At 45.3% G+C, this 22,500-nt stretch overlaps 2 protein-coding genes across 6 annotated transcripts in view; both read left to right on the top strand.

Moving 5' to 3' along the window:
- The first annotated feature begins 188 nt into the window (after nt 1–188).
- On the top strand, nt 189–12,343 carry aldh1a3 (aldehyde dehydrogenase 1 family, member A3). Its single transcript, XM_030377995.1, has 13 exons — nt 189–477; nt 668–772; nt 1,034–1,174; nt 2,388–2,517; nt 4,820–4,881; nt 6,522–6,650; nt 7,061–7,174; nt 7,742–7,844; nt 8,621–8,805; nt 9,301–9,465; nt 9,888–10,045; nt 11,200–11,274; nt 11,384–12,343. Exons 1-13 carry the CDS (start codon nt 379–381, stop codon nt 11,451–11,453), a joined length of 1,536 nt encoding a protein of 511 aa, XP_030233855.1. The 5' UTR covers nt 189–378; the 3' UTR covers nt 11,454–12,343.
- A 175-nt stretch (nt 12,344–12,518) lies between these two features.
- The window catches only part of lrrk1 (leucine-rich repeat kinase 1), a 70,717-nt gene continuing 60,735 nt past the window's right edge, over nt 12,519–22,500 (top strand). For 2 of the 5 annotated variants that reach the window (XM_030376629.1, XM_030376626.1), the window contains exons 1-3: nt 12,519–12,926; nt 14,346–14,488; nt 21,980–22,200. In XM_030376629.1, the coding sequence (XP_030232489.1) occupies nt 14,419–14,488; nt 21,980–22,200 (291 nt within the window). In that variant the 5' untranslated portion in view covers nt 12,519–12,926; nt 14,346–14,418. Of the gene's footprint in view, nt 12,967–14,345; nt 14,489–18,015; nt 18,220–21,979; nt 22,201–22,500 lie in introns of those variants that run through there. The other 3 variants (XM_030376627.1, XM_030376628.1, XM_030376630.1) reach the window with 3 other exon arrangements.

The raw sequence follows: 22,500 nt of genomic DNA, 5'->3' as shown, positions 1-22,500 counted from the left end.
CAGTCACACACACACACACACTGTAAATTGCAATGCATTCAATTGTTTTGTTCCATTATAGCCTTTGAAATGTTTGAATGGGAGAGAGTAAAACCTGCAATTTGCCCCAAGGTCAAGTTGCAGATTAAAATAGATAGGCCGATCTAGTTTATCTTTTGGCTGCTGATAATAATTAGCTTCACAAATGCAAAATTTAAAGTGGTCTCCTGAACAGCTTTGCGTTAGATGAGTGCTGTTGATGTTTTAATCGGGGCGGAGTTCAACGTCCCTCAACTGTTCATTGCGGAGGGAGGAACTCGGCGTTCTTATAAAGCCCACTGAGGGAGTGTAACGTGGTTCAGTAGAGAGCGGACTTCTGGACTATACCAGTGACGTAGCATGGCCACCAATGGAAAAGCAGAGAACGGAGTGACCGAGGAGATCCCTGCTTTACCTTTCCCCCAGCCGGCCAAGATTCAAGACATCCATCATACCAAGGTAAGACACGATGCAGCAACAATCAATGCAAGTATTACAACAACTTTGCATTGATTAAATATCAATATCTCACGTGCACTTGAAATGAAAAGGCCTTTGCTCAACGATTTATTTTCATCCTAGTTTATAAGTCACAAAGGTGTCTGTGAGAAATAGCATGCGTTTTAAAAGTGACCCCATATTTCCGCAGCTTTTTATCAACAATGAATGGCACATTTCCAGCAAAGGGAGAACATTCCCGACTGTGAACCCAGCGACAGGTGTCAAGATCTGTGACATCCAAGAAGCAGACAAGGTACAGCCTACGACTCAGACCCTGTGCTCGTTTCTAAGAATTTCCTCATCAGCGTCAAACATTTTCGGTGGATTATTTTCTGCAGCTAAACCCTGCTTCCAAACCGTATGCTTTTTAAAAAGGCCAGGACTATTTATTTAATTTATGAATTTGTTATTTCACTAGAATCGTAGCAGTGCATCTCCGTTTCGGCGTTTAAAATGAACGCACGTCAAGCCTTGTGCGTGTGTATGGGTGTGTGAGACATTGTCCTACGTGCAGGCAGATGTGGACAAGGCGGTGGAGGCGGCCAAGGCTGCAGGTGAGCGGAGTGCCCCGTGGAGGAAGATGGACGTGTCCAGCCGCGGGAGGCTCCTGCACAAACTCGCAGACCTGATCGAGAGGGACCGCGTGTTTTTGGCGGTAGGTGAAGCTTATTTCATGCAATGTAAATGATGCATGATGATCATGTCACTTTAGTTGAATCATGTCACATCACGCATATGCATACTACCGTGGTTATTCATTACAAGCGCTAGTGTGTGTGTGTGTGTGTGTGTGTGTGTGTGTGTGTGTGTGTGTGTGTGTGTGTGTGTGTGTGTGTGTGTGTGTGTGTGTGTGTGTGTGTGTGTGTGTGTGCTGATGTGTGTGTGTCATAGTCAGCCTTTATGTGCGTGTGTGTTTGTGTGTGTGTGTGTGTGTGTGTGTGTGTGTGTGTGTGTGTGTGTGTGTGTGTGTGTGTGTGCGCGTGTGTGCGTGCTGATGTGTGTGTGTCATAGTCAGCCATTAAGTGTGTGTGTGTGTGTGTTATAGTATATATGTGTGTGTATCATAGTGTGTGTTTGTGTGTGTGTGTGTGTGTGTGTGTGTGTGTGTTGTAGCATAAATGTTTGTGTGTTTGTGTCTTATAGTGTGTGTGTGTGTGTGTGTGTGTGTCTGTGTGTGTGTGTGTGTGTGTGTGTGTGCGTGTGTGCGCATGTGTGAGAGTGTGAGTGCGTGTGTATCAGTGGGGTTGTGTAACATAATGTTAAATTAGGGTGCGAGGGCTACGTAAAAAAACACTTTTCTTTATCGTTGTTGAAAACAGGCCATCAATATTTGAATTGTATTTTGCCTTGGCCTCCATAATGCATGACATCATAGCATCCCCTCGCCCAGCCGTCCCAGCTTTCACTCGGTCTTTATCTCTTGCATGTAAAGTTCCTTTGACTATAGTTTTTTGACCACATTGTTTTTAAGGAAATCCCCTTTGCTCTGCCATTCTCTCTCTTGGGTTGCCAGGGCGCATTAGGGGTCTGAAGTTAACGTGAACCCTTACAGATGTGAATGAAGTAATAATATGTGATTGCATGTGACTGCTAATTGCAAACATGCACTGCAGCGGGGGTGTTCATAGGGTACGGCTAATTTCACTAAACTTCCAGCTCTGTTCTGGGAAACAAGGACCAGATTAATCCATTTAAAAGGAGGAGGAGATCGCTCTGACGGGATCCCAAATCACCGTGGCCCCCTATTTGCTCTGAGAGCAGTGGCCTCATCGAACATGACTGCAGTGAACGCCGAAGCCTGTGTATGGAGATAGAGACAGATAGTGGATAAATAAACAGGCTGTTGCTTCTTATTTGTGTTTCCTTAGACGCTGGAGACCATGGACACAGGGAAACCCTTCCTGCAGTCCTTCTTCATCGACCTGGACGGCAGCATTAAGACTCTGCGCTACTACGCCGGCTGGACTGACAAGATCCACGGGAAGACGATGCCCGTAGGTCAGTGTGTTAGCGGGCCTGTTTGACCCCCTCATGTCCAGGAAATACACTGTTATTTTAACTTTTTTTACGTTTATATTTATTCAAATTTATTTCATCCGAAAGTTTTTTTTTGCGGTTAATAATCCATACAAATTCCCCTTCACATATTTATTTGAAATTCATATTTGCATAATAAACACATATTTCCCTCTACAGATTTCTTTAAAATACAGATATGCATTCGCATTTCTTTAAAATGCTTTTACTTAACGGCTACAGTACAAAACCTGTAGAACTTTAAAAAAACCGGACAGCATTGTCAACACAACATATTGCTAATACGATGCACTGCTATGCGTTACCAGTATTTGTTAATAGTTTTTCCCCTGGGGTGTCTGAATCCCGCCTGAGTCTCTTGTTAAAGCTTCTGGAACGCGTCCTTTAACCAGTCCACCCCACTGATCCACACCCCTGAAGGAAACAAGCTAATTAGAGCTCAAGACGGGGGGGGGTTGCTTGTAGATTGTCCCCAGCCCTGGGTGGTAATCTCACCCTGCAGCCTCTTAATACGTCCCCCCCCCCCCCCCCCCCCAACCCTCTCCTCCCTCAGCCCTGTCTCTTCTGCACCGGTTAGGATGGCAGGTAGACAAAACACACGGGCACCTCTTCTTTCCTCCCAATTACATTCCAATAGAGCGGCGAGGAGACGCAAAGCCTGCGTGGACAAAAGGGAGGAGGATGGGGGCGAGATGGCGATCACTGAGGTGTGACAGTGAGCGGGGATTAGCAAGGCCCGGAGCCAGACGAGACGCTCCGTATCTGTGGCCGGGCCTCCGTTCAGTCTCCCCAGATAGAGACGCTCTCAGAGTAAAGACAGCGATCTGGGGGTTTTACCTCTTAAAGCGCACGCGCAACACTTGAGCACTTCACGGTGTTCTTTAGATGTGTGTGTGTGTGTGTGTGTGTGTGTGTGTGTGTGTGTGTGTGTGTGTGTGTGTGTGTGTGTGTGTGTGACACCGTACACAGGGGTGTACACGCATCAGGGTGTGGAAGATATCCCCACACTTGAGGGGCAGAACACAGTCCAGTCGTCTTAGGTTTAATCCGTTGTGCGACGTATTGTGTTACAGTAGGGTAATACTATTGTATTACAGGTACTCACACACAATACTCACCCACAAGGTTATTACATTGTGTGCGAGTATTGTATCTGTCCCCAAATTCCATCTTTTTATATATAAAGCCCCATTATTAATCTCACATTAGGAACAATTCCATATCTTACGGAACTTAAGTCGAATATCATTCAGTTGGAAATTGAATATTTAATTCCATCAAATCTGCACTGTATTTAACAGGGTACATGCGGAAAGTAGTCTTTTGCCATACATTGTTAAGCCCGATTAATCATCTGGCCCTTTGGTCCCCTTAATACCCGGTCGTAACGGGCATTGTGTGGCCGCGAGCTGCAGGGAATCCTCCGGCTTTGGTGTCAGTGGGCCCCAGGCTCTGAGTCTTAACATGTCGTTAGCCTTACAAACGCAGTGATTTCCTCAGCGTATTCCCCTGCTATGCTAATGTCACCTTTCCCTCTACACCCCCCCCCCCCCCCGAAGATGAAAGCTGCAAGATTAGCGGATAGTACAATAGAAACATGAGAAGGTCAAGACGAGAGGCCGAGAGGCCATGTTTTACCAGTTATCTGGTGAGAGAACGCCGTCGTGTATACGTTGGTATATACAAACTGTCATAAAGGGCCAAAAATCAAAGTTTGGTGTAAAAAGGGAGAACTGGTGTTGCTGGCTTTACGCTGGGTCGATGAGAACGGGATTTGATCAGCGGTCTCCTCATTGGAATGGACAAGGGGAATGTTCCTTTTTAAATGTCTTAACGGTTGAATTATGGACAGTCCCAACATTGGAACAGAGTAGAGGGTGTAAAGAGTATTCTTTAATTCTTTAATAAGCGTTGTGTTTCATTTGGCTCGCCTCTGCGTGTTACCTCTTCTTCTTGGTATTGAGGGACGGTCATAATTCAAAAGTGACACACCGGGAGGAGGTATAGTTTTCACAATAATGGGTGTGTCAGCAAAAGCAGCAGTCATTGTGGTAAAAAAATAAATAAAGACACTGTAAGCTTTTCAGAATGTTTGCCATTTCCTACGATTTGTCACTTTGGAGATGAGGAAAAGCTAATAAAAAAATTGGGAAATGGGAGAAAATAATGTAGCCATAATGATCGGCGGTTCACAACTTTGAAATGACAATGGATGAAACATAACTGCATTGTTACTCTGTTCTTTCTTCTCTGTTCCCCTCAGATGATAGTTTCATGAGCTTCACCAAGCACGAGCCCGTGGGTGTCTGTGGAGCCATCATTCCTGTGAGTGCAGACCTCGATCTGTTTTTACTTTATGAACAATATGGTGTAATAATGCTCATTCATAATTCTTATCTTTGGCTATGTGTCAGAGATTTAATCATTAAATAAATGTGTGTGTGTGTGTGTGTGTGTGTGTGTGTGTATGTTTTTGTGTGTGTGTGTGTGTGTGTGTGTGTGTGTGTGTGTGTGTGTGTGTGTGTGTGTGTGTGTGTGTGTGTGTGTGTGTGTGAATGTGTGCGCGTGTGCATGTGTGTGTATGGGTGCATGTGTGTGTGTGTGTGTGTGTGTGTGTGTGTTGTTTTCAGATTGTCGGAGACAACATTTTCTGTAATCCATCCGGTCTGAGCTGCATAAAGACACGGCTTGTTTTACAATGCTGAATATTAAAATAGAAGTTTATAACTCTGGGAAGCGGGATACAGGGCAACAGTATCTGGACGTCGGTGCCAAGCATCAGATAGTCCCACACAGCTCTAACAGCACAACCACATCATTATGATACCCAAAGCACTCAGCTGTGGTCTGCCAAGCCCTTAACAAAGACCTCATCCCCAACCGAGGGTTGCCACCACGCATGGGCCTAAGTGCCCAGGAAGGTTAACAGCGCTAACATTTCCTCTTAACCTCGATGCCATTGTGTAGCTATATCAGAAACGTTATCTTTTTTCATCGTTTGTCTTTGACAGAGGACACCTTCTCTCAGCTAATTCCTCAAGCGAGGATTACTCTTAACAACAAGCAACAGCAGCCAGAGTTGTTTGCGGGCTCGGTGTACTTGCACCAAATGTAATATATGTTAATGTGGTGGTTCTTTTTGCAGCAACATCAGATTTAAGGTGGGGCGGTATTCATGGTTATTTTCCTCTGCACAGTGTCAGGTTCCACTCTGTCATATCACAGACAGACGAGAGTGTATCATTTCTATATCTTGACAGTGTACGGCCCTTTTACTTGTATCTCGCCGCATAAGCCTATATCCTCTTATGTTGCTTTGGCAACAAAGGAACAAAACGGCTGTTGTTTGACAAGGCAGATTATATCATAAAAAGTGAAATTTATACTGAAGGACATTGTGTAATTACTAAAGGTACCACTGGCACACGCACAACATGACTCATTGTCAGAGGAAACCTCTCTCCGTCGAAACTCCCTTAATGGCGAGGACTGTTTCCAAAAAACGCTGGGAAACTGAACAATAACATAACACAATCATCCAGTGCGCACACGTACTACTGCGTGATCTGGGTTTGAGTGCCCAATTATCTGCCCTTTTGTGGGGCCACATGGGAAGCAACCCCGACTTGGAAGATATCTCGCGTCAAACGATCTCTGTCGAGGCTCACTTACAATTTTGTTTTATTTGTCTCAAATCAGAACACAAGTTTTAACAATCGGTTCGCGCCAAGGTGCTGATGAACGATAATATCATTCAAATGTTGGCCCATCGTCCCAATCTGAACTTCAATAACTTGTGATGAACTCAATAACCTCAAACGTCTGGACAATGTTTAACGAGTGGCCTACGTCACTGCTTGTGCTTTGAACGTTGTTTTTCGTAGCAATAGAGCCGTTTTGCCTTTACAGTGTGAGCTAATATGTTTGTATGATGGTTTTTTCCCTCTTTTTTTCTGTCGCTGCAGTGGAATTTCCCCCTGCTGATGTTCATGTGGAAGATGGCGCCGGCTCTGAGCTGTGGCAACACAGTGATCATCAAGCCGGCCGAGCAGACGCCGCTCACCGCCCTTCACGTTGGCGCGCTCATCAAGGAGGTCAGCCCTAGAGGATCTCTGCATACGTAGAGGAAGCTCACAGACTGACAGAGACTGACACCGGGTCCGGTTCTGAGGGGGAAGGAATACTTTAGTTCTGCCAACATCCCAATACATGACATTACATGACATTATGTTTTGTGTTTCCACGTAGATGGTTCGCTCCAAAGCTATATTGCGTTAACATTGCAGATGTTAACGCAATATAGAAGAATATACAGATACAGAGAGATGTATATAGATAAATAGATGTATCGACATGCAGAGGCGTGTGTGTATGTGTGTTTGCGTGTGACCCTGGGTAAGCCACAGCGCGCTATGCTGTCGCCCTCGGTTAAGGGTTGTTCTGGTTTAAATTGCCAGCGGTTCGGTCTCTAACCCTCCCATCCCCTGGTGGTTGTTGCTGACAGGCGGGGTTTCCCCCAGGGGTGGTCAACATCCTTCCCGGCTTTGGGCCCTTGGCGGGGGCTGCGCTGGCCAGCCACATGGACGTGGACAAGGTGGCCTTCACAGGCTCTACAGCGGTAGGTAGCGGCCTGTGTGAAATATGTTATACATAATGTTTTGCATTTGTTTTGTCCTTACTTGACAAACAGCAGGAGCCTCTTACGTCGCTGTGACCGTTAATAGAATGATTCTAATTTTATAGCTTTTTGTCTTACACTCATATTAAATTACTAAATTAAACTCACTCATGTACTACTCTGGTTGGCTCTCCTACTCCTGTGCTCGCACTGAGAAACAAGTGACTGCACACATATACAATACATTCACAACCACAAACATGAATAGGATTTAAAAATACATTCACACCCGCAAAACATACATCGAATGATGCAGCCAACATTCTTAAACTCTGTGGAGTTTAAGACTTTTCTGAATCACAACAGCAACAGTTGATGTTGTAGTTCAGAAAGGTCTTCACCTCCACAGATTCATCCCACTACAGCTCCTTTTAAACACTGTGATACTGATCTTGTCGGACCTTCTTTCTACGGTGTATGCAAACGAGCAGCGTGAGCAGACCCCGCAGGTTAACGACACACACGGATTACTGACTCCTCTTGTGCCGTCCCCCCTCGCTTCCGCAGGTCGGCCAGCTGATCAAAGAGACGGCGGCCAGGAGCAATCTGAAAAGAGTCACGCTGGAGCTGGGCGGAAAGAACCCCTGCATTGTGTTCGCTGACTCAGACCGTAAGTGATGTGGTTCGCATCCCCGCCCCGATCAAAAGACACAAGCCACAAAGGAAATGGGCTGGTGTGCGTGTGTGTGTGTGTGTGTGTGCGTGCGTGTGTGCATATGTGTGCGTGCGTGTGTGCATATGTGTGTGTGTGTGTGTGTGTGTGTGTGTGTGTGTGTGTGTGTGTGTGTGTGTGTTTGTGTGTGTGTGGATGTTTGTGTGAGCACTCATCTGTATAATAGATGTTTTTTCATGCATGTGCACGTGCATCTGTGTCGGGTGTTTCTGAGGTTTGTGTGTGAATTAATTATACGTGTGTGTGTGTTTGTGTACACACACATAACACATGTATTGCATTATTGTGACACCCTCAAGGCAGCAGTAGGATTTGCCGTTATTTTAAATAAGTACCGGATTACTTCCTCCTGCTCATATAAATCAATGTTTGCATTTCCTTCCACATTTACATCACATTTACAATAAGGGCATTAAGGGGATTTAGCAGACGCTTTTATCCAAAGCCAACAGCAACCATTCATGCACACATTCACACACCGAAGGCGGAGTCAACCATGCAATGCAACAGCCTGCTTGTCGGGAGCAGCAGTTAGGCTAAGCTGCCTTGCTAAGGGACACCTCAACCTCAAACTAGCAACCTTTCGGTTACAAGTCAACCCCGCTCTTCCTCTTGAGCCAAGCCGACCCCCGACGCAAGAAGGTATACCGAGGCAGCCTTTTAACCCTGCTGCGTGCTGACGTCTCCCCTGGAACCCCTGCTGTGTCCCGCAGTGCGTCTGGCGGTGGAGGAGACCCAGAAGGGAGCCTTCTACAACCAGGGCCAGTGCTGCACCGCGGCGTCGCGGGTCTTCGTGGAGGAAAGCGTCTACGAGGAGTTTGTGCGGCTCAGCGTGGCAAGCGCCAAAAGCCTCGTCACGGGAGACCCCCTGGATCCCCGCACGTCACACGGACCTCAGGTGATGACGTCGCGCCTACCCTCGCTCGCGAGAGACCCAAACACACGGGGGAAAAAAAACTAAAGGCGCTCGCTGCTGCTAGATCCCACGGCCTGGTGTACAGAGGACGAGCGGACGTTTGTTAATGTTGATGATCGGCGAACCGTCAGCCCCTCTGCCGTCCACAGAGGGGTTAGCCATGATGTCACGGTTCATGAGGGTCCCATTAATCACTGCTCAGAGGCTGTAGATGTGGTAAACACAGTTTTGTGTGTAACTATAAAGGAGGAAAATTCGATCTAGTCATTTGTGGGTTGGCATTGTTATAACCAAAGAGTCGATACAAAGAAGTTGCCACCACAGCCTTGGAGAGGGTTGTGAATTTGGGCTGCAGCACTCATTTTAAACTCTTGGTGACAATGTTAGATACAGTACCATTCACCTCAGAGGCCTTCATATCATACTTTGATCCGATTCCTGGTCCTTAACCCTCTTGCTTGTGACTGCAACCCGCAGATTGACCGAAAGCAGTTTGACAAGATCATGCAGTTGATCGAGAGCGGTAAGAAGGAGGGGGCTTTGTTGGAGTGTGGAGGACGCGCCGTGGACGACACCGGCCTGTTCATCCAGCCCACCGTCTTCTCCGGGGTCAAGGACCACATGCGCATCGCCAAGGAGGAGGTCTGCTTCCACTTCTTTACTACATGATCGTTGACATGGTTGAAGCACTGCATATTGAGTATATTATTAAGAAGAAATAAATTATGACAAAAAAAATAATAATACAAATCCATCCATTCTGGACCTCATAATGTAGACTTTGAATTATGTGTGTTAGAACAAAACGTTAAACAGCCTTTAACTTTGACTTTCAAGTTGATCCAAAGTTCTCTGTGGCAGAGCGAAAGCTACTTATAGAGCAGAGATTGAGATTGCAGGGGGGGATCCACCAACATTTTTAGCCAAATGTGGTCTGGTCTTGTATACTTTTTATACCAAATCATATACACACTGTTCTTAAACTAAAGCAACAGCAGACTCTCAGCCCTGAGCGTTGGAGTTTCCCCCCTCTTAATGACAGAGCTGAACCTCTTCTCCTGCAGATCTTCGGGCCGGTGCAGTGTATATTCAGCTTCAAATGCCTGCCGGAGGTGATTGACAGGGCCAACAGCACAAAGTATGGACTAGTGGCTGCTGTTTTCACCAAAGACATGGACCGGGCCTTGTCTGTTTCGTCGGCTCTTGAGGCCGGCACGGTGTGGTAAGCTCTGACTCGAACCCCTCAACCTTCATCATCTTCACCTCACGCACACACCGACCCTTGTCTTCTTCCCTCACACACAAATCATTGTTTCCTTTTTTAATTATTAAGAACTTGCTATGTCTGCCACTGGTAGGTGGCAGACATAGGGGATTCGAACCGAGGAACATTGCATGGGAGTCATACATGCTAGAGAGTTGATCCTTACCCCTTAAGATACATTCCCCGGTGAGACCCCTACCTACTCAGTGTCGGGAATAACTCTGACGAAAGGACAAACATTTACTTATTATTCTACTATTTACTATGCGGATAAGTTACTATGCTTCCTCAAATGCTCTTGTACAGAGGTTTGGTACAGAGGAAACCTGAAGCCAAATGAGGGGGACACTAAATATATAAGAGCAGGGCAAGGATATGGAATGTATGGAATTTAAACACATACATGTAATGTGTATTCAGCAGGTTTGCTGGAATAGTATTATAGTCATTGCATTTTGTCAGACCACAGGAGCACAGTCCTGGAATGACAGCCAGTGAGAATACTGTGGAGACAATCTAGATTACATCTGGGACTGTACTGCCCTCTAATGGTTCCGATGTGCATACATGGGACAAAATAGATTGCTGTTGTTCATCAATTTGGTAATTTATCAAGACACCATTAACTCTCTGTCTTTCTCTCACCCTCTCTTTCTCTCCATCTCTCTCTCTCCCCCAACTCTCTCTCTCTCCTCCCATCTCTCTCCCTCTCCCTCTCTCTCGCTCTTTCTCTCTCCCTCTTTTTCTCTCTCTCTCTCTGTCTCCCTCCCTCTCTCTCTCTCTCTCTCCCTCTCGATTTCGCTCCCTCTCCCCCTCTCTCTTTCTCTCTCACTCTCACTCTCACTCTCTCTCTCTCTCTCTCTCTCTCTCTCTCTCTCTCTCTCCCTCTTTCCCTCCCTCTTTCGCTCCCTCTCCCCCTCTCTCTTTCTCTCTCACTCTCTCTCTCTCCCTCTCTCTCTCTCTCTCTCTCTCTCCTCTCTCTCTCTCTCTCTCTCTCTCTCTCTCTCTCTCTCTCTCTCTCTCTCTCTCTCTCTCTCGCTCTCTCTCTCTCTCTCCCTCTTTCCCTCTCTCTTTCGCTCCCTCTCCCCCTCTCTCTCTCTCCCTCTCCCCAGGGTAAACTGCTACAACGCCCTGCACGCACAGACGCCCTTCGGCGGATACAAAATGTCGGGCAACGGCAGAGAACTGTAAGCTCACCCAACAAAACCTCCTCCCAACACCACACCATATCAACGACACCAAGACAACATTGACACCAGCTCACCTACGTTTCCCCTTTTCTCTCTTGTTTTTCAGCGGCGAGTATGCGCTGGCAGAGTACACCGAGGTGAAGGCCATCACCATCAAACTGAGCAACAACCTGTAGGAATGATGTGTAGGATCGGGGTAGGGGTAGGGTAGGGGAGGGGAGGGGAGAGAGAGTGAGAGAGAGAGAGCAAGAGACCGTGGCTCTTTGGAGACGGACCCAGCACTTACCATGATGGCTCCAACGTTTCACTCCGACGTCTTGGTTCACTAAGAAACTACAGCATTCACTGGCACCATCCAAGCGGTCAGCTTCCCACGCTAACTTGATATTTTGTGCACAGGCGGAGACACTGCCATTGTATTTCCAGTCGAGACCGGTTTTTGGTTGTGATTTGAAATGCTTGGAAAGGGATGGGAGCGGAGATGAATTCAGAAATGGCATTTTTTTTACCTTTTATCATCCTTTGTGTTATACTTTAGTAGCCTTCAGTCAGTTCTATTATTTTGATCTACTATAAAATGCTCTGTTTTGATGGGCAGCTTCATCCCCTTTCACATGTTGGAAGGAAATCACTTTTTTCCCCATTTCAAGTGAGGTAATATTTACCTCAATGGTGACTTTTTTAATACTGTTACATAAGAAGAATGTTATTTCTACATGAAGAGAGTTGGTGCAAACTGAATTGATCCCCTTGTGTGTTTTTTGTATTTGTCTTTTTTCAAAAATGGCCACCCTTCTTCTTTTTCAATTAGAAACATTTTGTAAACAAATTAACGAATATGCTTCATATGTTTAACACCAACGACAGAAACATTTCTGACCATTTTCTAGGTCCTCAAATGCTTATGCAATAGTTATAACAAATAATAATTAGATTGAACTTTGTTATATATTTAGGATTGTTCATCGCCGGACATACAGAGAAATATGTATTCTAATATGTATTACATGTCATCAGCATTTCATATTTAAATTGAACATCTAAATAATAAAAAAAAAAAAACATGGTTTGCTTTTTTTTTTTTTACTTGTCTTTACTCGTGCACGCGTAGGACTGTACATGCACGCGTATTCGTGAACAGAAAATGTAATGCATTGCAATGCCAAAACAGTGTAGAAACAAGACAATCCGCCCAGCTGAGGGACTCTCGGTTAGATGGGTGTAACGGCGAGAGGAGATAGAGGGGGACTCTGCTACATGGGTGTAACGGCGAGAGAGAGGGAGGGTCTTCTGATAGAGATATCCCTTTTCGTTAAATCGTTCGGTTCTTGCTTTGTCCAATTTTTTGTAAAAAACCCATAACTCGTAGCCTCCTTGTTGTTGATTTTTTTCATTTTCTTGTCACGTTCTTGTTTTTCTCTCTGTGCAGATTGTCAAATACTGGCGTACACTGCTCAAAAGAAGTTTAAGACCGGAAATTGAGTTGCGGTAGAGCGGGATAACGATAAACTCCAGGATCAGCGCTTTAAGCGTGGATAGTATCAGTTCTGTAAAATCAGGAAGTCAAGTGAATTCATCTCTTTATTTCGCGTTCCGCGGGTCTGCTGTTAACGTCGTTCAAGCGCTGGATTAATGCGCTGAGTCCTGCGGTGAGTCTACTGAACATGTTGCGGAAACTCAGTACTTGTGGTGTGTTTAATGACTAATGAATGATGTTTTGGTTGAATACTCGTTGCTGTTAAGTCAATTTATTGACAAGTGTTGTATGCGTTTGTGTGTGTGTGTGTGTGTAACGAAAGTTATATTGCATGGTTAAACTCGGAGTTGTAACCCGCTGCCTGTTCGTTTAAGCGTTTTTCAACAACGTATTTATTAATATTCCATTATTCAGGTCAGTTTGCACAGCGATAGTGATGGATGTTGTTATGGACCCAGCCCGTGTGTGTGTGTGTGTGTGTGTGTGTGTGTGTGTGTGTGTGTGTGTGTGTGTGTGTGTGTGTGTGTGTGTGTGTGTGTGTGTGTGTGTGTGTGTGCGTGTGTTTGTGCCTCGCGTGTGCGCGCGTGTGTGTGTGTGTGTGTGTGTGTGTGTGTGTGTGTGCGCGCCTGTTTGTGCGCGTGTGTGCGTGCCCTTGTGTGCCTGTTTTGTATATGTCGGAACTGACTGGACATGGGAAGGGAAAAATGAGTCATGCCTCCCATTTAATCGTTTAGTTTTACTTTGTTTCACTGTGTTTTCCGAACGTTACTTACAACGGACACCAGTCTCCCAGACCGCATTCTCGCGATCCTTGCGCAATGTATAAATCTCAGTCCGAGCCAGACGTCATTTATTGTGTGGTTCTGACAGGGTTGTGGAGAGAGAGTTGTGGTTCTAGGTGACACATGCCGGTGCCCCTGTCGTGAAAAGTCCCCTCGTAAAATATTTTCTTGAAAGTTTGGCCACAAACATACATAAAAAATATACAGAAATAAATCTAAATGTAAGTAATATAAATAAATGAATGAAGTAAATCAGTCATTCAATTGACTTTTTATAACACACAGACAGACTATCATTACCACTAATGCATCTTTAAAAGTATGTCACATCCTCCATCGTAATCAGAGAATAAAATACCAATTTGTTATTATAACCCAATTTTGGTACAGGCCTATTTTAGGCTGATAACGCGGGTCGGGTCGGGATCAGCTCAGGAGGTATAGAGCAGTTGTCTTGAAACCGTAAGGTTGCTAGTTCAATCCCCAGCTCCTCCTAGCCGGGTGTCGATGTGTCCCTGAGCATGACACTTAACCCTAACTGCTCCTGACGAGCTGGCTGTCACCGTGCATGGTTGACTCTGCCGTCGGTGTGTCAATGTGTGTATGAACCGATGTAGGTCGCTTTGGATAAAAGCGTCTGCTAAATGCCCTAATTGTAATTGCAATGAATTCTTAACTTATTAGGTCTGACTTCATCAGAACAACAACATGTTGCAGCTGTTAGCTCCTTTGCTTCAATTTCATTGCATGTCATTGTGATCGAGCCTAAACGCTGACTTGAGCCCTTGTCCATTCTCTGGGGCCTCTAGCTTCACCCCGAAGCTGGGAGCTCCACTGTAACCCCTTTCCAGAGGAAGAGGAGGGTCAGGAGGAAGAGCCGGCATGTCCTATTGGTCTGTAGGCATCTCCCAGGGCACTGTGGACACACACAGCGACATGGAGGAACAAGATGGTGAGTCTTCAATTGTACCTGCTGTTAATCCAAAACCATATTTTACATTACTATGCTTAATTATGAAATGTTTTGTATTTATTAAAGGGGCAGGGTAGAGTTGTGTCTAGGGTGTTTGACTCCTAGACGAAATGTACTTGGTTCAAACCCCTGTACCCACATTTAATAGCAGGCATCCCTGGGCAAAGACCTAACCCCTACCTGCTCATTAACGACACACATCTCAATCCACTGCCCCTCTGGATAAAACCATCTGCTAAACAGTGATAGAATATAAAATAAATGGGACCTGTGATGACAGAGGATGAATGACGATAAAGCTATATTCTCTATGCTAATGTTTTCCTATATCACTCACAATGATGAATGCTGCCAAGTTGTAGCTCAGTCAGAGCATGCGTCGCAGTGGTGCAGCTGTCTTCCTGCCAGGTTCCTCCACCGTCACCCATACTTGTCCCCTGCCATCTGTTGGGGACTGATTATAATATACACCGGTATGACTTCAGCAGTATCACACGGGAGGGAGTGCCTCTGTACTGACAGGTACCGAAGATAATCACAGCAGTCCTGCAAGCGCCATCTATTAGTATTTATCAGTATTTATAAACCTTTATTAACAGTGACAACAGATGAGGATTGGGTAGTTTGATCGTTTTTTTTTTGTGATCCAGCGATACAAACAGATCCACCACTGGACTGGGACTGGACTGTTGCCAAGCAACGCAAAACATTTCTGCACACTAGCTTGCTGCCTTGTAACGTGTACATTTAACTGTAAGTTTTGCATTTTTGTGCAACCAGCGAGATAAGAGTCTGTCGTGTGTTGCAGACAGTTGCTTTGGTGGCATGTGTGACTCAGATGAGTTAACAGCTTACCATCGTTAATGTAATTAAGGGTTATTATTAAACACCTGAAAAGCATACAGGTGATGCAAGTAAAATTAAATGTACCAGTGCTGTGATATAGTGCTCATTGAATGCCTCCTCTCTATTCAAATCTTCCGGTCTGAACTGTTGTATTTTTAAGCAATTTTAAAGAGTGCTTTTATACAGAATATTAGCATGGCTGTGTGTTTATCATCGGTACTCAGCCCACAGACGATAATCACAGCTCTACAAAGTTAACAGTACTAAGCGACGACAGATCTGTTTGTTCACTTAATCACTTATTTGGCTCCGCCAAACACGGAACAGTTTCGCAACTGGACTTGACTGTTGCTAGGCAACACAAACATTTATGTTCTGCTGCTTTGTGTAGGCCTGCGCCTCAACACAGGCAAGCTACCGTATATGATGTACATTCATCTGGATGTTTCCATGTATTGTGCTTCCAGTGAAATAAGAGTCTTATCGGCGGTCGCTTTGGTGGCGTGTGTGATTCTGATGAGTTAACACCTCCATGATCGTTACTGTAATTAGGGGGAATTACCGGAAACACCTGTAAAGCGGAGTGATACATATATAGTTAAAAGTCCCAGGGCTGCTACTTTCCATATCAACACTCATGGAATCCCTCTCGTCCAATCAAATGACTGGGTCATACATAATTGTTTTATAAATAGATAATGAACTGCATTAGACCGAGCTGTTGAATAATTGTAGTGCAGCGCAGCAATAGTTGATTGTATTGTACAGTAGAGGCCAGGCTATGTAAGGCCTCGTACATGCTGGCTGAGTCATTGCATAGCAGGGCACAAGAATTCCATTACTTCCCAGTACTAAGGCATCGTAGAGCTGGCAGCCTTGCATTGCAGAAGGATTTACGTTGAATAGAAATCCCACGCATGCACCGAAACACATCTTAAACACATGAAGTGACCTAGGCTGATGCTCTCTTTAGCTGTGCACTACAAACCAGTACTAGGTTGGTGTAAAGAGTATGTAAGATCAGCTTTCAACGTAATTAATATGGCTGTAATTTATTGCTGTTAATTTTGCAATGTAAAATTCACAGTCGCAGTCCTACTTATGACTTAGTGTAGCTACCAGCATGTTTTTACTGCTTTACGAGACCTGCTATTGCTTCGCTCATTAAAAACTGAGCAATCAACTTGACAGTTCAACGTTTTTAATATGACATGAAAGCCAAACATTTTTGCAATTTGGTACCCTCTTGATGGTTTCTTTTGTGCCTTTCTGTCACCAAAGTGCATCTGTGAAGTCTCTGGGGATCTATTTTTAAGTACAAGGAGAACTGAAACAAGGTGTGGGCTGTCATGCCGTTGAAGCAACACTGTGCTGTGTGTGTGTGTGTGTGTGTGTGTGTGTGTGTGCGTGTGTGTGCGTGTGTGTGTGTGTGTGTGTGTGTGTTTGCACGTGTGTGCATACAAAGTGTTACACACACACACACACACACACACACACACACACACACACACACACACACACACACTTGAGAAGTTGACCCAAGGTGGGCTCATGTCTGGACTCTCTGGAGCGTTGAATCACAATCACACACATTCTCTCTCTCTCTCTCTCTCTCTCTCTCTCTCTCTCTCTCTCTCTCTCTCTCTCTCTCTCTCTCTCTCTCTCTCTCTCTCTCTCTCTCTCTCTCTCTCTCTCTCTCTCTCTCTCTCTCTGTCTCACTCAGATGGCTAAGTGAGACATATGGCTAAAATCAAAAATAGTGCTTTTGATGTAGATATTGGCAGAGAGAGATAATATAGCAATATAAGTCATACGAATTGTCATCTATAGCCCAATCCTTGTGATGTAGTCAATGAAAGATCACTGTGTGTCGGCCTGATATAACCATATTGTTTAAAAGTAATATATATGTACTAAATTGAGATGATATCAACTTGTGAAGATGTTTTGGTTATTTATGAATAAAACTACAAACATATATCACCTAGAAATCCTAGCACCTGGTCATTCATATTGCCCTCTGTCCTTATAAAGTATAATTACAAGTAACTCAGTATGTCATTACACTTTATAATGACACAATATGAATGACCATGTGTCATTATAATGACATATTACTATGCAGTACTGCACCTCTTGCGCTCTAGGTCATTACTTGGAGGGGGTAGGGCGCAGCTGGGTTTTAGTACAGAAACTAACAAGGTCTGTACAGGTCTGGAGAAGAGACGACAAAGAAAATACAATAATTGTATTCACCGTATTCTCAGTACCACAGAATCATGAATCAACCCACAGAGAGAGAGAGGGAGAGGGGGGGAGAGAGAGGGAGAGTGAGAGGAATAATAATAAGAGAATGATTAGAAAATACTGCTCCTTTGTTTGGGAACCCCAGCATCGTCTCACTCGCTCTCTCTCTCTCTCTTGCTCTGTCTCTCTCTCTCATTCTCCCTCTATCGCGCTCTCCCGCTTTTTCTATCTCAATCGCTATCTCTCTCTCTCGGGCACTCGCTCTTGCTCTCCCACACTTTCTCCCTCACTAGCTCTCTCCATCTCTCACTCTAGCTATCTCCTACTCTCTCTCTCTCTCTCTCTCCCGCTCTGTGCTTATTAAATCTAGCTGGAGGGGCGGGGCTTAACAGAGAGTGGGGGTCTGGGTGGTGGGGGAGGAATAGCCATTCACCCACAGTGAAGGATGAGGAGAGAGGTGACCGTATCAGCGTTGTAACTGGAGGAGCTATAGGACAAAACGTCAGAGGACAAACCTACACAGAGCAGTTGAGCAATGGAGCGTGTGGAAGACGTGGTGCCGGTGTTGGTGACGGAGGAGAAAGGCAGGGAAGAGTTGAGCGTTTCACCATGAGCAGGTAAGAGAGAGTGGACAAGGAGAGACTACAGGAAGAAATTCCCCAGACCACCTCCTCTGAATGACGCTGCACACACACACACACACACACACACACACACACACACACACACACACACACACACACACACACACACACACACACACATACACACACACACACACACACACACACACACCAGCACTTTTGTTTACATGCAGTGTGTTGGACTTTGTAGATCGAGGCTACTGTCAACGCTGTGCTCCTGCATCAATTAGTTGATTGAATTGAAGAAATTATCTTAATTGAATGGATAAAGTTTTCACACAAAATCAATAGCTTAGTCAATTGACAATAGCTGTGTCTGATTGAATCAGTGTCTGAGGACAGAATAGGGGAGGTCCCTGTTGTGTGGTGGACGTTGTTTTTGTGATGTGCCTTTACATTTTAAGATGTCACTTTGTTGGAGGTGGTGGTGTGTTGGGTGCGACAGCTTGTTCGTGTGGATTTAAACTCGGTCAACCGCTAACTGCGATCATGTAAATAATTGGCTCTTTTGGGAGAACTACAGTACTGACAGAAGACAAGCATCTTTTTGTCAGTTTAGGTATTGTTGCAAAGGGCAATGCAATTAAAATGTATTTATTCGTTACACATAAACATTAGGTGGATCAAACATCTTAACACAAGAGACAAGATAAAAACATTTCAAGAACTTCCCCTTATCATTACACTTATAAATTGATATTGCAGCATCTGTATGAAAGAGAGAGAGATTCTGTAGCATCAAATTCCAGTGTGCAGCTTCAGGCTGTCTGTGTCAAATAAAGAGTGATGCTGTCTCTCCAGAGAGTATCGATGCTACAGTCAGGGGGTTTGCTGACATTCACTATTGTAGTCTAAAACCTTTCTAGTCTAAAACCATGTTGATGAAAGTTATTATGTCATCTCCTTTGCTTCTATCTTCTTCCATACTGATATTAAAATATGTCCCGCATTCCCTTTTAACTACCATCTACATCGCCCCATAGACCGGCTCGACCATGGTGACTCACAGACATGAAGCAGTGTACCCCTCTTCCACATCACTGCGTACGGATCCTTCCCCGCGCTCTTCGCCATGAGACCTGAGCAGCCATTAGCCCTGCTCAAGCCTGTAAACGTTCGGTCTTTGGTTGAGAAGCCCCCAGCAGACATAGAGAGCCAGCCCAGGATGGGCTATATTGATGTAGGAGGAAGGGAGGGATCAATCAAGTTTTATGTCTAATGGTTTCACTCCCCGAGGATTTCTCATGTGGCCTAGGCTGGTCACTCTCTCTCTCTCTCTCTCTCTCTCTCTCTCTCTCTCTCTCTCTCTCTCTCTCTCTCTCTCTCTCTCTCTCTCTCTCTCTCTCTCTCTCTCCCTCTCTCTCATTCAATTATTCATAGGCGGCCCTGAAGAGTCTGCAGTTTACATTTAAGAATAGCACACTAACATAGTTAAAGGAAAAACAACTAAAAACTTGTGTCTGGCTGGAAACTTCTACAGTGCGAATCCAAGGAAGTGCTCTCAAATTCTCCATTGCTTATATAGCTTTAGATGCCTTTCACTCAAAAACTGCACACTAGGGGAGACACTAACCTGGTATGAGGGATATTCATAAGCGCTTTGAGGAAGAGAAAAGCGTAATACAAATCAAATGTATTTATTATTATTATTATTATTTATTTTTTTCCTCCAATTATGGGATTTTACTAGGTGTAAAGACGCATAGTTCTTAGTACCTTTTACTTTATGACGTAATTTTCTCATTTATTTTCCTTTTTTTCTTCTGTCAGCAGCGGTGCTGTATAATCATCTCAATTATATATTCATCATTATTATAGACCATTATTTTGGTGCATTTTGTGAACCAAGGTTTATCATAGACGAAAATTATCCGAAACCTTGAAATCAACGCATGAAAATCTTGTTTCTGCGGGAAGTGTCCTCAAATCCTCCCGGGTCTGGTCACAAACAGCCCCACCATTACCAGGAGAGAACTAAGTAAACCACTGCCAGTAAAACACAATGTTGTCAACATGGAGAGCAGCCAAGGAGTCAGAGATTGATATATCCCTGCATGAAAATGTAGCTCTCTTGACAAGTGTTATTAGGTTTAATATATCAGTTACTCGAGACATCCTTTCTTCCTAGACTTCCCTTCTAAAATTATGTTTCAATTGGGCACATTTACTTGCAATCAGAGTGCTGTGTTTTTAGGGTGGTCACCTTATCATTACAATGTAAATGATCACAGCATTTGGTCTGTATGATTTGAATCTGTCGTCATTTCAAATCCCGTAGAGGATGTTCCCATTAATCTGCTCCCTCTGGCGTGATGAGTCCAAGCTGGCCACTCTCCAACATACTGTGGTGCCATGTAGCAGTTGTATTTGACCATGAAAAACATATGTGGGAGGGGAAGCTAGTTATCAAACAATGAACCCTCCCCTCCTTCCATCGTCCTTTTCTTTACACGTGTTCCAAGGATTTCCTTCTGGGACTTCCTCAGGCTGTAGGGGAAGCTCTGCTGCACCTCCTGGCTGCAGAACCTAGGAACAGGGCTAGACAAGTCAGGAACAGGGCTAGACAGGAGAGGAACCGGGCTAGGCAGGTCTGGAACGGGGCTAGACAGGTCAGGAACATGGCTGGCTGTGGAATAAGTGCTGCAATCTTCTCCAGGATACAGCCAGCGATAAACTCACTGCCATAAACATCCTGGGTTATTTTCGTTCGTCCGTTTTTTCTGACAGGGTTTGTGGGGGGAGGTGAACCCTAAAGCAGACATCAGACTCAAAGTTGGTGCAAAGGAAGCTTTGCTTGATGAATACAGGCCGAAACAAACAGGAACTGACAAACTCGGCCAGACACTAGGGAACTTAAATACATGGACCACAGGTAAATAGACCAATGACTAATGAACAGAATGACTGACAAAGTTGATGTTTCAATAAAGAAACAAAGGACAAACAGGTAGTGAGTGGGGTCGTTATCGTCACAGCGGTTATCGGCTGTGACGATTTTGTCGATTTTGACTCCCAGCTGGGAGGTTTCTCGGTGTGAACCCCATCTCCAGAAAGCACCTGTCTCATACACTCACTTACTTTAAAAAGTTGCCAACATAACAAAACTATATGTGTGTTGAATGACTTCGGCCACTGTGGTCAATTTCAAAAAAGCATTTCCTCTGTGAGAATCATGCAAAGAGAAAAAGAAAAGAAAAACAGAAATGAGTGATTAGGGTCTCAGACTGTTTCTGTTTCAAAATGAATCGTGCACCAACCTGGTAACACTTGGTTCAGTCTTCCAGAGTGTGTGTGTGTGTGTGTGTGTGTGCGTGTGCGTGTGCGTGTGCGTGTGTGTGTGTGTGTGTGAGTGTGCTTGTGTGTGTGTGTGTGTGTGTGTGTGTGTGTGTGTGTGTGTGATCGTGCGCATGCATGTGCGCGTCCTTTTGTGCTAATCCAGTGAGTTCTGCTGTAACCCATGTTAAGAGAGCATTCTTAAGTAGGGTGACCTAGTTCCGTGCGTGCCTGTTAGCTGCTCTCCCGTTTACTAGACGCCTTGGACCTGCAGCACGCCACTGGCTGTCTGGCTTTGATCGTGCTCCCCTTATCCTGGGGGGCTCTCTTTCTCTCCTCTACCCCCCCGCCTGCACACACACAGAAACAAACACAAACGCATCTCTGTCTCTCTGCCTCCTTCCCCTCAACCCTCTGTCCATCTCCCATCCCGTCCCGGGTGCGTTCCCGGGTCGTCCAGGTCCAGATCTTGGGAGCGACGACATGGGAGCCAAGGCCTCACTGGCGGGGGGTCCGGGGGGAGGGACCTTCTCCCCCTCGCCCTCCTCCTCCCTGGGCACCTCCCCCACGCTGGAGAACATCCAGGCGGCGTATGAGGACGGGCAGCGGGACGCGGCCCGGGAGCTCCTCCGGCAGGCCTGCTGCGTGGAGTGCACCCTGGGGACGGCCAGGCTGCAGGGGGTGAGTGGACCCAGGTCTCCTGGAAGTGTCTGGATGAAACACGAGGTGTGTGTTGTTTCGGAGAGAGGGGGGCTTTCGTTCAAAGAAGACGATGAGCATCTCTAAAAAAGTGACGCACGCACATACACACTCACTCACTCACTCACTCACTCACTCACTCACTCACTCACTCACTCACTCACTCACACACCATACTGTTTAACTTTAAACCCTCTTGTTTAGTGCCGACTCGTGTGTTCATAACACTCAGGAAGTCTTTGATTCTCCCTGTCAACTCATAAGCAGGCTTTCTGCACCACA

This window comes from Gadus morhua, chromosome 14 (genome assembly GCF_902167405.1).
Source record: "Gadus morhua chromosome 14, gadMor3.0, whole genome shotgun sequence".
NCBI classification, from domain to species: domain Eukaryota; kingdom Metazoa; phylum Chordata; class Actinopteri; order Gadiformes; family Gadidae; genus Gadus; species Gadus morhua.
Note: the sequence above shows the minus strand (reverse complement) of the source record. Positions and strands in the feature narration are given on the sequence as shown.

What these genes read in the sequence shown, in the direction of transcription:
- aldh1a3 (XM_030377995.1), top strand. Translation starts at nt 379, where the DNA reads ATGGCCACCAATGGAAAAGCAGAGAACGGAGTGACCGAGGAGATCCCT. An exon ending in TTGGCGCGCTCATCAAGGAG is followed by an intron (nt 6,651 to 7,060) that starts GTCAGCCCTAGA and finishes TGTTGCTGACAG; the next exon opens with GCGGGGTTTCCCCCAGGGGT. An exon ending in TGCGCATCGCCAAGGAGGAG is followed by an intron (nt 9,466 to 9,887) that starts GTCTGCTTCCAC and finishes CTTCTCCTGCAG; the next exon opens with ATCTTCGGGCCGGTGCAGTG.